Source organism: Callionymus lyra, chromosome 17 (assembly GCF_982586985.1).
Source record: "Callionymus lyra chromosome 17, fCalLyr1.hap1.1, whole genome shotgun sequence".
NCBI classification, from domain to species: Eukaryota; Metazoa; Chordata; class Actinopteri; order Syngnathiformes; family Callionymidae; genus Callionymus; species Callionymus lyra.
Window position 1 is genome coordinate 4,135,075 of NC_141834.1, and position 19,064 is coordinate 4,154,138.

The 19,064-nt window shown below is 46.7% G+C and overlaps 4 protein-coding genes across 5 annotated transcripts; 2 read left to right on the plus strand and 2 right to left on the minus strand.

The window, feature by feature from the left end:
• Window positions 1-661: 661 nt before the first annotated feature.
• On the minus strand, window positions 662-4,765 carry ankmy2a (ankyrin repeat and MYND domain containing 2a). 2 transcript variants are annotated; one of them, XM_087812588.1, is made up of 11 exons: window positions 4,580-4,765; window positions 4,344-4,408; window positions 3,369-3,507; window positions 3,213-3,311; window positions 2,982-3,142; window positions 2,086-2,300; window positions 1,872-2,007; window positions 1,683-1,811; window positions 1,124-1,256; window positions 927-1,049; window positions 662-846 (listed from the first exon to the last, which is right to left on the minus strand). In XM_087812588.1, the coding sequence occupies exons 1-10, from the start codon at window positions 4,644-4,646 to the stop codon at window positions 940-942; spliced, it is 1,254 nt and encodes a 417-aa protein (XP_087668714.1). In that variant the 5' UTR covers window positions 4,647-4,765; the 3' UTR covers window positions 662-846; window positions 927-939. The 2 variants fall into 2 exon arrangements, with proteins under 2 accessions (XP_087668714.1, XP_087668713.1); XM_087812587.1 differs by having other exon boundaries at window positions 662-1,049.
• A 2,224-nt stretch (window positions 4,766-6,989) lies between these two features.
• LOC148062136 (amino acid transporter heavy chain SLC3A2-like) lies at window positions 6,990-9,430 on the plus strand. Its single transcript, XM_087812496.1, has 8 exons — window positions 6,990-7,414; window positions 7,611-7,801; window positions 7,865-8,038; window positions 8,105-8,202; window positions 8,265-8,395; window positions 8,467-8,779; window positions 8,852-8,911; window positions 8,989-9,430. The coding sequence occupies exons 1-8, from the start codon at window positions 7,068-7,070 to the stop codon at window positions 9,334-9,336; spliced, it is 1,662 nt and encodes a 553-aa protein (XP_087668622.1). The 5' UTR covers window positions 6,990-7,067; the 3' UTR covers window positions 9,337-9,430.
• Window positions 9,431-10,443: 1,013 nt separating this feature from the next.
• aldh5a1 (aldehyde dehydrogenase 5 family, member A1 (succinate-semialdehyde dehydrogenase)) lies at window positions 10,444-14,125 on the plus strand. The gene is made up of 10 exons (XM_087812641.1): window positions 10,444-10,758; window positions 11,679-11,762; window positions 11,831-12,001; window positions 12,064-12,180; window positions 12,263-12,406; window positions 12,462-12,605; window positions 12,672-12,830; window positions 12,893-13,056; window positions 13,128-13,186; window positions 13,619-14,125. The coding sequence occupies exons 1-10, from the start codon at window positions 10,471-10,473 to the stop codon at window positions 13,825-13,827; spliced, it is 1,539 nt and encodes a 512-aa protein (XP_087668767.1). The 5' UTR covers window positions 10,444-10,470; the 3' UTR covers window positions 13,828-14,125.
• A 259-nt stretch (window positions 14,126-14,384) lies between these two features.
• On the minus strand, window positions 14,385-18,760 carry kiaa0319 (KIAA0319 ortholog). The gene is given in 14 exon segments (XM_087812640.1): window positions 14,385-14,802; window positions 14,890-14,981; window positions 15,045-15,135; window positions 15,202-15,324; window positions 15,387-15,523; window positions 15,594-15,753; window positions 15,814-16,004; window positions 16,006-16,168; window positions 16,230-16,378; window positions 16,441-16,735; window positions 16,807-16,906; window positions 16,966-17,597; window positions 17,686-17,754; window positions 18,698-18,760. Coding segments are annotated over 13 exon segments (2,331 nt in total). The 5' UTR covers window positions 17,732-17,754; window positions 18,698-18,760; the 3' UTR covers window positions 14,385-14,650.
• Between the last annotated feature and the right edge of the window lie 304 nt (window positions 18,761-19,064).

Here is a 19,064-nt window from a genome sequence, read left to right on the forward strand (position 1 = left end):
GTTTGACAGTATAAAAAATACCGTATTATAATTTTTTAATAGTTTATGTAAGAGTTCTGAATTTATTTATCGTTAAGTCCCGCTCTAGTAGAAGAACTCACATTTCTCCGATCCTTAAAACTCTTCGCTGGCTGCCAGTTTCTTTCAGGATCAACTTTAAAATTCTGGTTCTTACTTTCAGAGATATTCATGGTCAGGCTCCTCCTTACATCACTGATCTGATCCAGCCTTACACCCCAGCTCGGGCTCTGAGGTCTGTGGATCAGAATCTACTGATGGTTCCACGCACACGGTTCAGGACCAGAGGAGAGAAATCCTTCCAGACTGTTGCTCCTAAATTTAGGAACGATCTTCCTCTCTTTGTGTTTGATGGATCTACTGACTCCTTCAAGAAACATCTCAAGACCTTTTTATTTGTTCAGGCTTTTCCTTGATTTTATGGAACTCCTGTTGTGTTATCAGTTTTATCTTGATCTTTAAAGTATATACTTTATTGGATATTGTTTTGATTGTTTAAGCGCTTTGTGACCCTGGTCTGGAAAAGCGCTATACAAATCAAAATTACGTACTTACTTACTCAAGGTACAAAGTGTTAACCATGAGCCCCCTGCTGGACAAATTATTATATGGTGATGACCGTTACGGTTTTTCCAAACGTGCGTCAGGTTTTTAAATTAGACATTTATTCAGTGAGGGTTTCAGACGTGACTGAACAACACTCCAACAGTAAAAACACAGCTAACAGATTAAAATAGATTTTTGGTAATTATTGCTCCAGACGGTCAGATAGTGGCGCATTCACTCATCAGTTTAAGGCAGAGAAACGTCCTGACAAAGCTTTCACCGCTGCACAGACAGAGAGAAGAAAGACGACTGGGTTAACGCAGGTTCTGTTCTGGACCGGAACTCCTGTGAGTGTGACAGACGTCTTCAGTTGGTTCAGTTCTCTGCCACGATGGCAGCAGGAGTTTCAGCAGCAACGTCCACATTGTTCTCCACAGACAGGTCCTGAAGAGACTCGGCAGCCTCCTGCAGCGAAGAGCTTTCCTCTGGACCGAACGTTGGATATCAAAATTAGTTCAGGAGAATCCCGAGAAGGACAGTGAGTGAGTTGAGGGCTGACCTGAGCTCTGTTGTTGCGCCCCCTGCTGGGCAGCCTCAGCCTCCTGCTTCTCTCTCTGCTCCAGAAGCTTCTTACAGACTTTCTTGTGCGTGAACCAGTGAAGCTTCTGACATGTCTGGTTACAGTAGATGACCTGGAGGAGCAGAGGGTCATGCTCAAGTCTCATGGGGTCACAGTAAGAACTCTGGGAAAATATCACTAGCACTTCCAGTGTACACAGTAGACTGTATAGTTTACTTCCTGTGTGCATCGCTTGTTAATCTTTTAAATTCTACTACAAGAACCATCTTAAATTAAAGATTTATTCAAGTTTTCAGGAACAATTCTTCAGGCTTCAATACAAGATGGACCATGGAGGTATTTAGATGTTTTAAAGAGCCATTTTAGATGAAGACAACGGAGCTCCAGTCACCACATTAAAATAAACTTACATTTTTACCTATAACTCTAAAAAGTTACAGATTACTCTGAAAATAATCTCAACCATTATTCGACATGAGGGTGAGTAGAAGAAAGTTTGAATTTTGGGGGAACCATCACATGCGTTCGTGTGTCTCACCATTTTACAGACGGAACATCTCTTCTCCGCCCCCTTCTCCCCACACGACGTGCAGAACTCTGCATCCATGAACCCGACCTGACCAGTGATGGCCTGGGTCAGCACCGACAGTGCCGTGGGGTCGTTGCCCTGCGACAGTACATGATGAGGTCACGTGACTTTAGCGACCACATGACTGGCATCACTTACGATCTCCACTGGGGCGATGCTACGGACCAGCTGCTGCAGCAGCGTGGCGTCGCAGTACGGGAACTTGCGGACGCACTCGCGGACAAACTTCTCCTGAGAAACCGGGAATCCGTCGCTGTCACGGCCCTTGAGCAAGCTGGAAAACATCCATGCTGGTCACAAACCTGCTCATCTCAATAAACCACATTAAGGACTCGAGGAGTTGGGAACAGACCTCTTGATGAGTCCGTCCAGCTTGTCCTCGCGGTCCTTCAGGAAGGACGCGCACTTGCCCAGCACGCAGCTGATGAAGTGCATCTTCATGGCGAGCACCTCGTTCATGTCCTGCTGCTTGATGCACTTCTCACTGATCAGCTCCATCACACGCCGACACTTGTTCAGAGCCTCCACCTCGGCCAGCAGCGGATTCTCCTGCACCAGCATCACCATCTGCACAAGACACGCGTGTCAACTTCTGTCACTCAGTTCATCAGTCCCAACATCTGTCGCCTTTTTGACTTTTAACTGACTGTGGGCTAAAAGTTAGCATGTAGCATCTCTAACTAACTGCTATTGCTATTCTTTTTTTTATTTTCTGATGAACGCAAATACATCAATCTTGGAAAAAATAATTTTAGATTAGTAGAAATAAAAACTTGAGGTGATACTTCACTAGTCTTTCATTTTTGGTGTTAGTTTTGTGCCATCATTTTAATCAGAGGTAGAATTGCATAGTTAGCATAGTTAGTTAGCAACATAGTAATTTGAGTAATATAATAAGTAATAGTAATCACAGATTTAAGTGCCATATGTGCAACATTATGGTGTTTAAAATGTATCGTGGTAGTTGTTGCACCTAAAATGATGACTAAGATAAAAAACAGAAAGATTAATCGACATCTTTTAACCAAACCTCACATCTCTGTGTCTTCGAGGAGATCAGGATTGTGTTTTAAATTACAATTGTTTTGATATGGAGACGCTTCGAGCCCTGTGGCTCACATGAAGTTTGAGTTTGACCCATGTGGTAGACGGTATTTCAGAATGAGAAACATCTATAGCCAGTGTTGTTAACACAACATAGGAATGTTTCGTGGCACAAGTACAGAATAAAAGGATGAATTTGAAGACCTTGACGGGGTTGAGGTTGGTGCTCATGATGATCTTGTGCAAGGGTCCGGCCAGTTTCGAGGGCAGCTTGGGTTCCTTCTCCAGACCCTGAGCCTTGGTGTAGTACTCCAGACGGCTTCGAGAGAAGAAGTTGTTGATGACGGTGACGCAGTCGTGTTGACCTGGAGAAGAGAAGAAGACGTCGTCAAGGAAACTCTCACAGGTAAAAAGAAAAGGATAAAACATTCATACCAACAAATGCTGCCATCTGAGCTGCCGTCCTGCCGACCGAGTTGACCACGTCCGTCTCTGCGCCGGCGTCCAACATCATCCATGTGATGTCGGTCTTCCCTGAGAGAGTGCGTCAGTCAGACTCTGTGATCGTGACACTCCATGTTTGCATCTCACCTGACAGGCCGGCGAACATCAACGCCGTGTAGCCGTGTTCGTGCTGGTTACAGTTCACATCTGCGCCGTGCTGCAGCAGCAGACCACACATCTCGGCTTTTCCTTTATACGCAGCATGCATGAGAGGAGTCATACCGTACTGAGGGGGGCAGCAGAGACACAAGAAAAGATTACGGGTGAGCCGCTATAGACACATTTGACAACAAAACAAATAAAACTATTTATTGACTTTTCGGTCACGGCTGAGAGGATTGAAGTCGTTCTTTAGAATAACTGAAACACCACATTTGTGCTGAGACGACCATCATTAGACTCACACAATCACAACCTCAGCTGCACTCTCGTGTCAGTTAGACTTCTACACTGATGTAACAACTTTTCGAAGCTCCGACTCAAAACACCTGATCTTGACAGGTCAATGGCAAAGGTAAGAGAAAAGAAAGAGGGGACGACATGGAGAACCCTCATACGCCCCTCTTCACAAGCCCACTCGTCCTGCACATGACACTTCATACACAACTCATGACCGTCACATGCTACACTTATTGTTCTACACAAAGTTAGTTACCTGGTGAATGTTCAGGTCATTCATTTGTGCCACACAGTTTGGTTTATTTCAGAGAAATGTCTTGACTGAAATAATAATATCAATGTTAGTGGCAGATCACAGAGAATGAAGAGCCAGTTTCGCCAAAATATTTCATGGTGTGTTGACTTCATAATAAAATGAAGGGCTTTTAAAGTCAGAAACATGTGGCGATTACATGTGTGTAGACAAGGAAAGTGTTTTTCATGTCATCTTAAATCTGATGCAAGCACACATTCGTACTGAACAAATTTACTCTTCTCTGTTATGATCAGCATCACGTTTACTCCAGCTACAGGAAACACTCTCTGCTGTTGCTGCAATGTGGTTCTTTTTAACTCTTGCGAGAAATAACACAATAATGTTTTCAATGAAGAATGTTCCAGTACCTCGTCCAGACAGTTGACACGAACATCTTTACAGCCTAGCAGTCTTGAAGCCTCTTGAACATTTCCTACAATCAAAATCAATCACAACACATTATACACAGATATGTTGCATCTGCACAAGTGCATATAAACGTAGCTGTTGCAGAAATTGACGAAAAAAATGTCATATTATTATGTAGCTTAATGCGCTAAGCAGCTAACTAGCTTTTGAATGGGGATTAGCCGCAGTGACTTACCTGCAGTTATAACCTCAAAAAGCTCCTTTTCGCTCGGTGACAAGTCTCCCTTCTTGCAGGCCGACATGGTGGAGGGTGAAGGTGCAGGGCGGCTTCACAGTTGGAAGGAGGAATCTCGGAGTTGATGTAGTTTTCAGTGTGTTGTGATGAGACGCCGCTGACATGAGGGCTAGCTCAACAGCACTAAGCTTGGACCGCACCACTTAGAGAGAAACACGGGGGTGCACACTTTTCATTTCCGTTCAGTAGAATATTATTTAACATATCACAAATGAAATACGTTTAAGTTAAAAGATGTATATTTCAAAGGCAAACACTGATTAAACAGCCAAAAACTATTTCAAATCAAGTTTGCGTCACACATGTAACTCCCCGGTCTTCAATAAAGATAGTCGACTCCGGTGCGTCACGATACATAAATATATAATTGTTATTATTGTCTCTTTTTTTTTTGCTAAACCTTTTTGTAGTTGTGTTTTGTGTTTTTCTATCACAAACCAAAAAAGTAAATAAAAAAAATTGTTTGCTGAAATATTCCATTAATTAATTTACTGAACTTCTACAGCTCTTCACGTGATATCCGCAGATACGAACCAAATATTATTTGTTTTAATTTCTATAAAGTGCACTGTTTTATGAAATATGTAAAATATGCTACTTTGTCCAGCCTGTGTCCGTTATAAATGTACCACTTTACAGGACTATAAACATATACATCCAGTGTTTGTCTCTGTGTTATCTTGACCTTTTAAGTATATATTTTATCTTAGCTCTGCAAATATAAATTACTTACTTACTTACATCACAGTTTGATTTGAATACTTATCGTAAATGATTATTATAAAGGTTTTGATGCCTCGTCATTGGATCTGCTATCAACAACTGCTAACTCACATTCCTCAGCCAGAGTAGGTTTAAGTGACAATAATAAATTAAATGCAGAAGAGTTTGACAAGCCATTATTTTAATCTGGGTTGATAATCGGGGTTGTTAAGTATTTGTTAATACAACTGTTATGTGGGTCGAGGGGCGACTTTGCTGAGTCGAATATTCACTTCCTGCCGAGTCAGCAGATGTCTGGTCCTTCTCTGCTGATGTCAGCGTGTTTCTGTTATTTAGAAGAATCCTTCACCATCTACCAACGTCTATACCATCGTCTATATAACGTCTTATCTGCAGTTATTAACACAAATATAAAGTATTTGAGACACGGCGTCCTCCTGACAGAAGAAGCTGTCGATGGTTTCCCTGGCAACACCAGGGCGACGATGCTCCAGTGAACAGAAAAAAAAATCAGGAATGATCCGGTTAATGGTGCGTTCAAGTACACGGAATAACTTCGGAAATACCACATCTTCTGCCACGAAAAGATTGCTAACAGCATAGAGCGAGATGAGAATTTTCTTATAATCCCTAAACATCTCTAAATGTCTTCACTACATAATGTGTCTGTTTTAAGGAGACATCAAGCCAATGCAGAGAAGGAACACAACCTAAAACGAATAGATCTCATTATGCTATTACATATGTTGTGTCCGTTTGCACCTTCTCTTTTATTTGAAATACTGACATTAGAAAATGTTCTTAAGCCCCGCCCATCGCTTCATTTTTCTGGAGATGAAATCTCGTTTACCAATAACCACACCGACTCTGTTGTGATTGGTCAAACATCGAGGTTTGTCACCACAAGTCATCAATCCCAGAAGTCTCCACCTTCAAGAGACTTGTTTTGCAAACAAAGCAGGGCATGACTACAACTAGCTGGAGGAGGAGTGAAGACCATTATTATGTCATAATGGGCTTCGCTCTCGTAACCTCTAGTTTGATGAGATTTCAGACTGGGGAGAGCTTTATAAAGTAATAACTTCTAAACGGAGCATCGTCATGATGAGGGACTTAATGCATTTATGAAAGGAAGATTCGTCATGTGAGTCAGGAAAGCTGTTTCTCACATCAGCTTCCCTGATTAATAAAACCAAGTATAAAATAATATGGTTAGTTAGCTATCAAGGGCATTTCTACATGACCAGACTTTGACCTGATGAGGGCCGCATAAATACAGTCAAGGGTCGCTTGTGGCCCAGGGCCACAGGTCTGACTGATTAAAGATATTCCTAGTTTTTAGCCTTGTGTTTACATTGTTTTTTTTATCCTCCACTTAAATAAAAATAAAAAACAGGTTAATATTTTTTGTATTTATTAATATGATTAATTTACATTTTATATTATTTTTTATAATTACTGCTAACACTATTTTGTACATCTATTTGAGTTTGTTGCACGCGTAACTAGACGTAATATGATCATCAACAGGAGATTGTGTCTTTATTTTCTTACGCTCAAATGGGTCGTGACAGGAAGGTGCATTTTTCGAACGGTCCCTGAACGCACCATCAGAGCTTCTCTCCATCATTGTCCGTGAGACTCTGCAGGACTCCTCTTCTCCCTGAACATCCACCCACTATTATCCACGGGATCCGAGTCCAACATGAGCGCAGAGGAGACCAACGTGGAGCTCCAGGAGAAGGGCGACCAAGAAGCCCCGCAGAAGGACGGGGAAGCCCCGCCGCTCGCGGCCGAGCCGCAGCAGGTCGCCGCCGCGGATGCGGACGCCACCGAGGCCGACGTGAGCGAAGCGGACCTGGACCAGGAGGAGCAGGACAAGCTGATGACGGGAGGGGAGAGCCGGTCCGAGGACGCTTCTGCCACCACGGCCGGGGTGGAGATAGAAAAGAACGGAGCAGTGAAGCTGATGATGCCGGAGGAGGCGGAGGAGGAGGTGAAGTTCACCGGCCTGAGCAAAGATGAGCTGCTGAGAGTGGCGGGCACGCCCTGGTGAGCAGAACCCGCACTGTCCGGGCACATCAATATTTTATATTACACATCAAATATTTTATAACACTATTACTATTACACTATTATAACATTTATAACACTTTCATTCTATCATGAGAAAGATAAATGCACTTAACAAGCTTCTCATACAGTATGTCTAACACACTAGCACACTCACTGGCTCTTGTCTCCTCAGCTGGGTCCGGACCCGCTGGGCTCTGCTGGTCATCTTCTGGCTGGGCTGGTTGGGGATGCTGGGGGGAGCCGTGCTCATCATCATGAGGGCTCCACGCTGCAAAGATCTTCCCGCCACCAGCTGGTGGAACGAAGGCCCGCTCTACCAGATCGGGAACGTGGAGGTGTTCAGCAAGACGGGCGACCTGAAGGGTACAAACGCCTCAGAGACATTATGTGGTGACGGACAGCTCTGACCCCCCCGATGTTTCTTAGGTGTGCAGCAGAAGATCAACCAACTTTCCAAGCTGAAGGTCAAAGGTCTGGTGCTCGGCCCGGTCCACGTGGCCCCAGCCGATGACGTCATGGGCCTGAGCTTCGAGGATGTTTCCAACAGTGCTGGAAACCTGGAGCAGTTTAAGAGTCTGGTCAAGGCGGCCCACAAGAAAGGTGAGATGTCTCAGGACGAGCAGGACGATCCTGTGGAGGCTGATTGTGTGTTTTGTGTGTCTACAGGTATCAATGTGGTTCTGGATTTGACCCCAAACTATCAGGGATCATCCGGACCCTGGTTCTCCAACGACTCAGTGACCAATGTCGCTGAGCGACTAAAGGTGACGTCATAATAACTTGTTTACAATTGCCTCCCTCGCTGTAACTCGGTTTCTACCTGCAGTCGGCCCTCGTCTTTTGGCTGGACGAGGGCGTAGATGGTGTCCAGCTGTCTGGGGTGGAGCACGTGTCCAACGCGGTGCCGTTACTGTGGACAGACATCCGGGCCATCCTCCAGAACCGGACTGAGAAGCGGTAAGATCCCCGGCTACTGTAGCTTGGACTGCTCTAACAGTTTCTAAAGAAGTCCGTGAATCCTTCTGCAGAGTCCTGATCGGCATCACGGACTATGACTCGGCAGACCAGGTGTCCGGCCTGCTCTCCTCCACAGGTGTGGACCTGCTGATGTCTCGAGTCCTCAAGCCCAGTGAGGATGCCTCACAGCGAGTGAGGTCCGTCATGAGCTTGTACTCGTCCCAGATCCAGACCCAGCTAGCCTGGAGCCTTGGTGGACCTGAGGAGGGTCACCTGGCGTCTTTGGTGGGCGCTGGTCTGGTCAGACTGTACCAGCTGATGCTGTTCACGCTGCCCGGAACCCCCGTCTTCAAATATGGAGACGAGATCGGCCTGGAGGACGAGGTGAAGCTTTCAACCAGAATGTCAAGACCTACAAATATTTCTTGGCATCTCATTCTATTTCCTTCTCAAAAGGGCGTCAAGTTTCCCAGAATGCTCTGGGACTCGGACAGTGAGCTGAACGGAACAACGCAGGTAAAAGACTTGAATATTTCAGCATTTTAGGTCAAATAATAAATAAATAAATGCATTATCCGGTTGTGTGTTTACAGGCCGACCAAGCTGAGCGTCTGTCTCTGCGCAACTTCTTCAAATTCTTGAGCGATCTTAGAGGAAAAGAGCGCGCTCTGTTGTTCGGAGAATTCACCCCGCTCTATAACTCATCCACGGCACTCGTGTACCTCCGGGCCTGGGACCAGAACCAACGTTTTGTGGCTGCCTTCAACTGGGATGACGACGAGGTCGTGCTCCAGCTGCAGGGCACTCTGCTGCCCCCGCAGGCCACCGTCGCCATCGCCACCAACGCCACCTTGCTGCCGGCAGAGTCGCTGGTCGACCTCAAGGGTCTGCGGCTCGGCCCCAGGCAGGCCGCGCTCCTCAGGTTTCCCTATGATGGCTAGAGCAGAACAACATGATGGCATTATAGTAAATATAAACGTGATCACGTGTCCTACAATCAGCTGTCTGTGAGCACCAAATAAATAATTGAAGTTCTGTTGACTGTTGTGAACACAATACTTGGGTGACTTAAGTCAGTCTGTCAAACTGAGCCTGAGAAACCTGGGTGTTGTATTTGATAAAGACAGGTCTCTAGTTCAACACTGCAGAAAACTGACCAGAAACTGTTTCCTTCAACTGAGAAAAATCTCTAAACTTAGGAAAATGTTGTCATGATCTGGAGCTTGTAATCCATGCGTTTGTGTCTTCTCGCCTGGACTATTGTCTGTTTTCATGTCTTAACAAGAAGGATCTGTCTCGCCTGCAGTTGATTCAGAACTCTGCAGCGAGAATTCTGACCTGCTCCACTAGAAGAACTCACATTTCTCCTTAAAACTCTTCACTGGCTTCCAGTTTCTTTCAGGATCAACTTTAAAATTCTGGTTCTTACTCTCAGATCTATTCATGGTCAGGCTCCTCCTTACATCAGTGGTCTGATCCAGCCTTACACTCCAGCTCGGGCTCTGAGGTCTGTGGATAAGAATCTACTGAAGGTTCCTCGCACCCGCTTCAGGACCAGAGGAGAGAAATCCTTCCAGGCTGTTGCTCCTAAGCTTTGGAACGATCTTCCTCTCTCTTTGCGCTTGATGGATCTACTGACTCTTTTAAGAAACATCTTAAGAAGTTTTTATTTGTTCAGGCTTTTCCTTGATTTTCTGGAACTCCTGTTGTGTTATCAGTTATATCTTGATCTTTAAAATATTTACTTTATTGAGTATTGTTTTGATTGTTTTAGCGCTTTGTGACCCTGATCTGGAAAAGCCCTATATAAATAAAAATTACTTACTTACTTACTTACACATTTTTGTGAAAATTTAGAAAATGTATTTAAACAAGAGTTGCGATTGACATAATGTTTCAATGGTTGACATACATCTATGCATCTGCGGTGGATGTGTTTCGAGGTCAAGCTGCTGGTAAATGAATCTCCCAGTGAGGCGCATCATTGTGGAGCGAGGTCACGTGACTCAGAACTGGTTACAACCGACAGGAGGCAGCCGATCCGAGGCAGTCGATCTCTGCACTCGATCCACGGCATGTCCTCGTTCTGCGTGCTGAGGACCCGCGGCTTCCTTCGGCAGGTGGTTCCCCGTCTGTCCGCCACCATGATCCGCAGCTACACCCTGGGTGTCTCCGCTCCTCTGCTGCGGACGCAGGCGTACTGGGGCGGCTGCTGGGTCTCCGCCGCCTCGGTGTTCCCGGTCCTGGACCCGGCCACCGGGCAGGAGATCGCCCGGGTGTCCGACTGTGGCCCGGCGGAGGCGAAACAAGCCGTGGACGCTGCATACAAGGCGTTCCACTCGTGGAAGCAGTCGACGGCTAAGGTACGGAGCATGTTGTCGCTACACGTGAGCCCGCAGTCAGCGAACGACCGTCACGTCAGCCCGCACTGAATAAATCTTGCGCATCTATTGCTAAGCTTACGGTAAAGAAGCTGAACGCTAGCAGATAGCTTGAGACAACTTGAAAATTGTTTTTGTCACGCAATAAATTAACTGTAATAATGTTTTATGTTGTATTTATTCAACCTGATGCAATTATGTTCTATTTTCTTTGGACTAAATGATTATATAATTTATTTATATTAATTATGTTTCCATTTATTTATTTTAACCAACAGTACGAATTAACTAATTTAAATTGTGTTAATAGCGCTATAGCGGAAATCTATCTTAAACTTATATGGGGTAAATTCAAAGTTATATCATTATAATCTGTCAATTACTACACATTTATTTTAAATATCATAGAATGAAACTCTTAAAAGTTTAGTGAAAAATTCCACTGGATTATGATTCATGATGACCTTGACTACTATCATGTTAAATTTGGAGAGATTTTACTGTAGAAATTATAGTCATTAATGAATATATTTGCATAAATTAATATAGTTATTTGCAGCTGGAATGGCCATAAAATTAGCAACAGGATGTCAACTAAGCTTGTAAACATTGTTGGGTTACTGACGTTCATTTTCATACACATTTGTGTGTCATGATCGTCCACTGTCCTCTTGTTAGATGTCGGTTATCACAGACCTGAGGAAACATGTTATCAACGTGGTTATAAATGGTATCCTGAGGTCAAAAGCTAATCTTCTGTTGTGATGGTTAAAAGTTAATCTTTGGTGAGCGCCGGATTGATCTGAATCGAGGCATTGTAATCTTCTGCCATAAACCACCCGTAGATATTAGTAACCGTGTGCAGAGTCAATGTTTCAGTGATGCCATTGGTTCTTCTGCAGGAGCGAAGCGTCCTCCTGAGGAAGTGGTTCGACCTGATGAACGATAACAAAGAAGACTTGGCTCGCCTCATAACCTTCGAGTGTGTGAGTACGGCTGTGAGGGACGTGTGTGTGTGTGTGTGTGTTTGTGTGAACCTCTTGTGTGTTTGCAGGGGAAGCCTCTGCAGGAGGCTCGAGGGGAGATCGCATACGCGGCCTCCTTCTTGGAGTGGTTTTCCGAGGAGGCAAGGAGAGTGTATGGAGACATCGTCCCCTCAGCTGCTAAAGACAGAAAGATCTTCCTGCTCAAACAGCCAGTGGGCGTGGCGTCCATCATCACGCCAGTGCGTTTTCAAACGTGTCCTCATCTTGCCAATCGGTGTTTATTCTCCTCTCTCATTCGCAGTGGAACTTCCCGAGCGCTATGATCACCAGGAAGATCGCGGCGGCGTTGGCGGCGGGCTGCACGGTCGTGATCAAGCCGGCTGAGGACACGCCGCTGTCCGCGCTCGCCCTGGCCGAGGTCAGCCCTCGTGACACTTTAACCATCACGGCAATCATTCATGAAATCTTCCGAAGTCACAGTTCATCAACTGTTGTTCCAGCTGGCGGAGCAGGCAGGGATACCAGCCGGGGTGGTCAACGTGGTGCCATGCTCCCGAGACAACACCCCCGCGGTGGGGCACGTCCTCTGCACGGACCCTCTAGTGGCCAAAATCTCCTTCACAGGCTCCACGGCGACTGGAAAGGTGAGACCCTCGCACTTCCTTGTCTTTGTGATACTGATCCCACCCGTCCACTCAGCTGCTGCTCAGACTCGCTGCCGACACGGTGAAGAAGGCGTCGATGGAGCTGGGGGGCCACGCCCCCTTCATCGTGTTCGACAGTGCAGACTTGGACCGTGCGGTGGACGGAGCCATGGCCTCCAAATTTAGGAACTCTGGACAAGTGAGTGATTGACGGCTCTGGTTTGATTTGAGCCTAGTACTAAAGCAAATGATCTCCCTCCTGCAGACGTGCGTGTGTTCCAACCGCTTCCTGGTTCAGAGCTCCATCTACGACTCCTTCATGGAGAAACTGGGTCAGAAGATGGACAAAGAGCTTCGCCTGGGTCACGGTTCTGATCCCCAGACCACCCAGGGGCCGCTTATCAACGCCAGAGCCGCAGAGAAGGTAGACCAGGCCTGGTGGTTCTGGTCACCTCCGTGCTGAGCTGCGCCGTGTTTGACCCCTAGGTGGCGCAACAGATCTCTGACGCCGTCTCTCAAGGAGCGAAGGTTCTGAGAGGCGGCAAGCAGCTGGACGGATCCTTCATGGAGCCCACCCTGCTGGCCCACGTGACCGCCGACATGCTGTGTATGAGGGAGGAGACGTTCGGGCCGCTGGTGCCCGTCGTCCGGTCAGTGCAGATTCTGGGGTCAGAGGTTACAGAGGTTTACTTCATCATGACCTGCTCTGTTTGTGCGATAGGTTCAATACAGAGGAGGAAGCTGTGGCCATCGCCAACGCCTCCAACGTCGGGCTGGCAGGTGAGTAACTGTCATCCACACGAGTGTCGACTTAAGTTTAACGTCACAACTTACTGAAGTTGCATAAACATGTAATGACATTTTAAACTTAAAAAAAAAGCATTTTTTCAGAATGGGAACAGAAAAATTCTAAACAATTTTAATTAAAAACATTTAAAAGCTCTCATTATGTGAGATAAAATCATTATTAAATTTCACATTTTTCAATTATTTGAAATTAATGAAAAGTTGTTTATTTAAAAAAGAAAAAAAAATGTAATTAAATAATTCAACTGGCTCCACCAGACGTTGATTCTTCACTGTTGATTTTAAGGAACACGTGAATACAAACGGATTTCATGATCATTTTAATGCTGCTCTGGAACATTAACGTGCGTGGAGCCGCCTGTGCTCCTTCAGCGGTCCTCTGAGTGTCCCGACCTCTTTCTCCAGGGTACTTCTACTCTCAGGACGTGGGTCAGATCTGGAGGGTGGCCGAGGCGCTGGAGGTGGGTATCGTAGGGGTCAACGAGGGGCTGCTCTCCTGCCCCGAGGCCACCTTCGGAGGGGTCAAGCAGTCGGGTCTGGGTCGCGAGGGCTCCAAGTACGGCATCGAGGAGTACCTGGACGTGAAGTACATGTGTCTGGGGGCACTTAAGTGAAGGTCGTGACCTGTCGCAAGCACAGGAAGCAGCGTAGCACAGTGACATGATCATGTGACCAGAGACAAGCATGTTTGTGTGAATTAATTCAGCCGTCGTCCTGCAGTCACCGCAGTGTAGAATCAAGTCTTAGATAATCCAGTCCTTGTTTATATGGATCATAAGTTAATATTTAACAATCTATCTTGGAGTGCCAATTCATTGTAAATCCCTAAACCCTCATTTTGTAACGAACAGGGTATTTTTTTAAACTGACTGTTGTGATAACTAATGTTGATTAAATTAATTTAACAATGAAGCCTCCAGTGTCTGCCTCTGTATGTCGTACTTGCCTGACCATTATTGTGTTCAAACTACATGTTATTTAGTGACTTGTTCACGACCAAACTACTTCCTATCGTCTACTAGAGCAGGTCCACGGGCTGCTCTAAAGTTAGTGGAGAGTCTAACTGGTGGATCAGAGTCAGAATTGTATGAACTATGAAATATTTGAATGTCTCTGAGAAAAGTATGAAGTGGGGACAGATTTGATGAATCAAAAGTAAACCATTGAAGCATTTGAAGAAAAAATTTTAAATGGAGAGAAATGATTCAAACATTAAAACAAGGCCAAAAAGAAATTTTTGGTATAAAGTTTAACATTAAAGCTACTTGTAAAGAAAGAAAAATAAATATTCATTTACATTTAAACTTTCTTAATTATTTCCTTGTTTATTCCAGAGGGTCCACCATTCGAGTTGAGTTCAGTCTGACCAGAGATCAGATCACACCTTTTTTTTTTTTACCTCCCAACGGCAGATATTATTGTTCTCATCCGTGAATGTTATCCGAAGGCGTTGCCATTGCGACCGTTGCAGATCCGGTTCCGGGGGCGTGTGGGTCGGTCTCGGCTGAAGATCTGGTCCTGGTCACTGTCGAGCTCCGACTCCGACATCATCAGGCTGGAGTTGTGCTCCGTGCTGCGATGTTTGATACCTGAGGCAAGGTTTTATTTTTCAGGTCTACCACATCTGGTCTGGTTCTGGTCCAGTTTTCATTGTGCGTGCTGTGACTGTGACTCACTGAATTTGGGCCTCAGCTCGACCCGCTCCTGTTCGTCCATGTTGTCCAGAACCGAGTAGCGAGTTTTCCTCCTGGCTTTGCTCCATCGACTCCTGAAACACAGAGAAGTTGGTTGTCATGTGAGCCGGTACCGGAGTCCAGAGGCGACTAATGACCTCCTGCAGCAGCAGAAGAAGGTCCAGCCGACACACAGGATCAGAACCACCACTACGAAGCTGGTCATGATGACGTAGAGGACCCTCCACTCTGTCAGAGGAGACCAGGTTAGACACGGGTTTGAAAACTTTTGATATAAAACGTGTCGGTCGTTACCGCAGTTGCTCTCTCCGTCACCCAGGTAACGGCGGATCGGGTTCTGTGTCCAGAACGGGTCGCAGGAACACTCCTTAGTTATTGGGTCGCACTGACCCCGACCAGAGCAGCCGAGGAAACACACTGTAGAAAAAACAGCATTATTTGTGTGTCTGTGTATGGACTCCAACTGGTTCTGGACTCACCGACTGTGTCGATTCTCAGAACCCTGAAGAGCAGGAAGTGGTTCTTTTCTGTCAGCAACTGCTTCCTCAGCAGACGCACAAGACTGGTGCTGGACACTGGACCTGCAGGTCCCCGAACCAAGAACCTGAGCACAGAGCTGCACACACACACACATACACACCATCAACCGTCTGAACGTCGGCTCTGACCTCCAGATGTTCTGGTACCTGAGATGTGAGTGACCCTGCAGAGACCGGACCTGGATGTCCGTGTCTAGGACGTGGATCAGAGCTGCGAGTTGGCGGATGACATTGTCCCTTTGAGCGACACTGATCTGAGAGACTGGAACCAGCATCTCCAGCTCCACCTGCTCCCCCGCGCCTGGTTCTGAGGAGACGACGAAAGGTCCAGACTCTGACTACAGCGGGTGGTTCTGCTTCATCCTACCTGGCTGGACCTCCAGGGTGGCCGTGCTGCTGCTGGAGCGCCCCTGAGCGTCCGTCACCCTCAGCTGGAACAGGTACGTGCCCTCCACCAGGTTAGCCAGGTACAGCGAGGACGAGGAGTCCGAGGCGTACAGGACGTCCTGCACAGTGACCCGTACACTCAGTGAGACGTTCTCAGGGACTCCATACGAGGGTCTCACCAACCCCGGCCGCTGGACTCTGACCGTCTCTGACCCACTGGAAGTCGAGCCGAGTCTGGTCGCCGTCCGTCACTGATCCTTGCAGCACCAGCGAGTTGTTGGGCAGCGTCAGGGTGTGGCTGCCACTGGCGTGAGCCACAGGAGGAAGACTCTTGGCTGAAGAGAGGAAGATGTTGTCATGGTGATGTCATGGTGACGTCACAGTCACACTCGTTACCCTGCTGCACCCGGACTGTCAGCACAGCGCTGTCTGTCAGCCCCTCCTGGTCGCCAACGGTCAGCCTGAAGGTGTAACGCCCCACCCTGAGTCCTGTTGCCACGGCGACCGCCTGGTCCGGCCCGTCAATCTTGAGGCCCGGGGGTCCACTGAGACAAGTTTGAAAACATTACGACCACCTGTGAGTTAAAGGAGCTTCTTGCAGAGTTACCTGATGACATCCCAGTGATGGCGGACCACACCGTGGTCGTCCGTGCTGCCACTGCCATCCAGCAAAACACTGACCACAGGTAGGACCAGAGTCCTGTCCGGACCAACGTACGCCACCGGACCACGGTTCGACTGCCTGACGAAGTCATCGGGGGGGCTGGTGGTCGAGGATGAATTCCCAGAAGGGGGGATTGCTGAACCCGACAACGTCACCATGACCGTGTGCTCAATAACGGTTGCCTCAGGTGTCGGCTCTACTGGTTCTGAGGGTCCGAGAGACAAAGTCGGTGAAGGATCTGCAGGAGAACAGAACAAATATGTTTATTCTTTTTACAAAACCAGAATGGAGCCGCAGTGTTGAATGGACCTGGTGGTGGCGTCTGTGGTGGTTCTGTTGGTGTGTCACTGGTCCACAGCTGTGTGTTTGTGGCTGGACTGGTTTCCTTCTTGCCCTCAGTCGTTGGACCCTGTGATGAGAATATTTTGGTCTGTAAATGTTAAAGTCTGTTTATGAAAACACACTCACAGTTGACGGAGCAGCAGGGTCGGTGGCTCCTCTGGGTCCGTGCTCATCCCTGACAGTTGTCTCCTGGATCTGGATCGGGCTGCTCTCTGTCGGGCCCATGGTGGCCTCTGATTGGTTGAACTCCTCTGTTGTGTTTTTCACCGGTAGCTGGTTTAAGAAGTCCAGCTCTTCTTTGTCTACTTTAGCTTGTCCTTTCTGCTCCTGACTCTCATCCAAGTAGTCCACCTGCTCTGGTTCTGAGATGTCCTGCAGCGGTCCATTGAGGAGCGCCAGGTCCTTGAGGGCATCCAAGTTGTCAGGGGAGGACCGTGAGTGAGTCCGCCAGCCATAGGGCTGCGCCAGAGACTCGAGCATCAGGGTCTTCGGCAGGGACCGGCGCAGGAAGACCAGGACAGAGTCGGCTCCAGGTCGTTGCAGGGGTCGACAAGTCTCCACCTGCTGGCAGCGCAGGATGTAGCAGCGACCCTCGAACAGCCACGCCAAGTCGTAGCCCGGGAGGTCGCAGCACGCAGACACGCACTGGGGCAGCGAGGACACGCCCGGCACCCGGAGGATCCCATCGCTCGCCTCCGCTGGAGAGACCACCGCCTCAGAGAAGGTCGCCCCCTGCCAGCACTGAGATGCCACTGCAGCTGTAAAACACAATTTCTCACGTTAAAGTAACCAACAGCGCCAACTGACGGACTCAACTGTACTGTTAATGTGTGTGTGTTGTTCCACCTTCCAGCCTCAGCAGCAGCAGGAGGAGAATGTTCGTCCACATCATCACGGAGACTCGCCACTCATCTTCTGCATCGTCGTGGCAACCGGAAGAGAATTAAATGACTCACTTCAACTCTATTCGTTAGGACAGCCTTCAGTATCCATTTCATGACTCAGCAAAACGTGGAAAAGTAGTTAAAAAAAATGTGATTTAAGGAGCATGCTGTTCTGGATTTACTGATGCCTTTGATTTGCTCTAGAAGCTAAACCATATGTTTCTCAAGTGAGTTTCATTTCATCACTTGGATATAATCGTACACTCACAACAACAAAAAATCAAGCTACCAGATTTAACCAAATCACAAATAAATAAAAACTAAAAAAATAATGTTTCTACAAAAGTTTTTTTCTTCCGTTCAGCACCGGACAGCTCCGCCCGTCGCAGCGCGTGCTCGGCCTTTACGCGCACCTCCAAACGTATTTTTGATAAATGCGATAATAATAATTTCTATTCAACATCAAATCTGTGTACAATCGAACAAAATCGATCAATTATCATCACAACACAAGAAAACGACGTTCTGATAACCCGGAAATCCAACGGACAGAACTGTGGTTCGATTAATCCCGGTTTAAAACCTTTTCCACCAGTGCAAAAATATAAAACCATATTTAACAACAGAAGCAGTTAAAGCTTTTATATAAAACATCTTTCTCCAATTCGGTGTTGTTTAAAAAAAGGAATTCTTCGTAATTTTGATCATTTATAGAACATTACAATAACACTAGTGTGCTACAATTGCTAGCACGAGGAGACATTTAGTCACATGTTCTCTGAATTAACCTTTAACCTAAAGATATCAATAAATGTAATCAAGAACAATGATGTTGCTGGATGTTAAATAATAAATATGTGTTTATAAGTCACCATCCCTGCTTAAATGAGTCCGTTTGTCAACGGGTGTTTATAACGTTTGACTAGCTAGGCTGTGCATCAACACACCGTCGTCATCTCGATGGCATAGCTCACCTGCCGATTCTTCTCCGGGTACTCCTCTGGCGCTACATGGTCTCCATCACCTGGTTGGATTGAAAATACGCTGGAGGAAAAAAAACCCCGTTAAGTTCACAGTTGTAACACGCAACATCCGGTCATGTTTCCACCACGATTTGGCACTGAGGAGTGATGTAACGTTACCGCGCTCGGGTTTTGACAACGTTACACAGCAAAAAAGAATATTATATCTCAGCTTGAACATGTTTCAAACAATTCATGACAAACTGTTAAAGGCCATAACTTTATTCTGAAGGCAACAGCCTTCACTTCCTGTTGGCATCGCGCTGGCTAGTGTCCAGATGTGCACCTGGTGCGCCATACATTTGTTTCACGAAAAAAA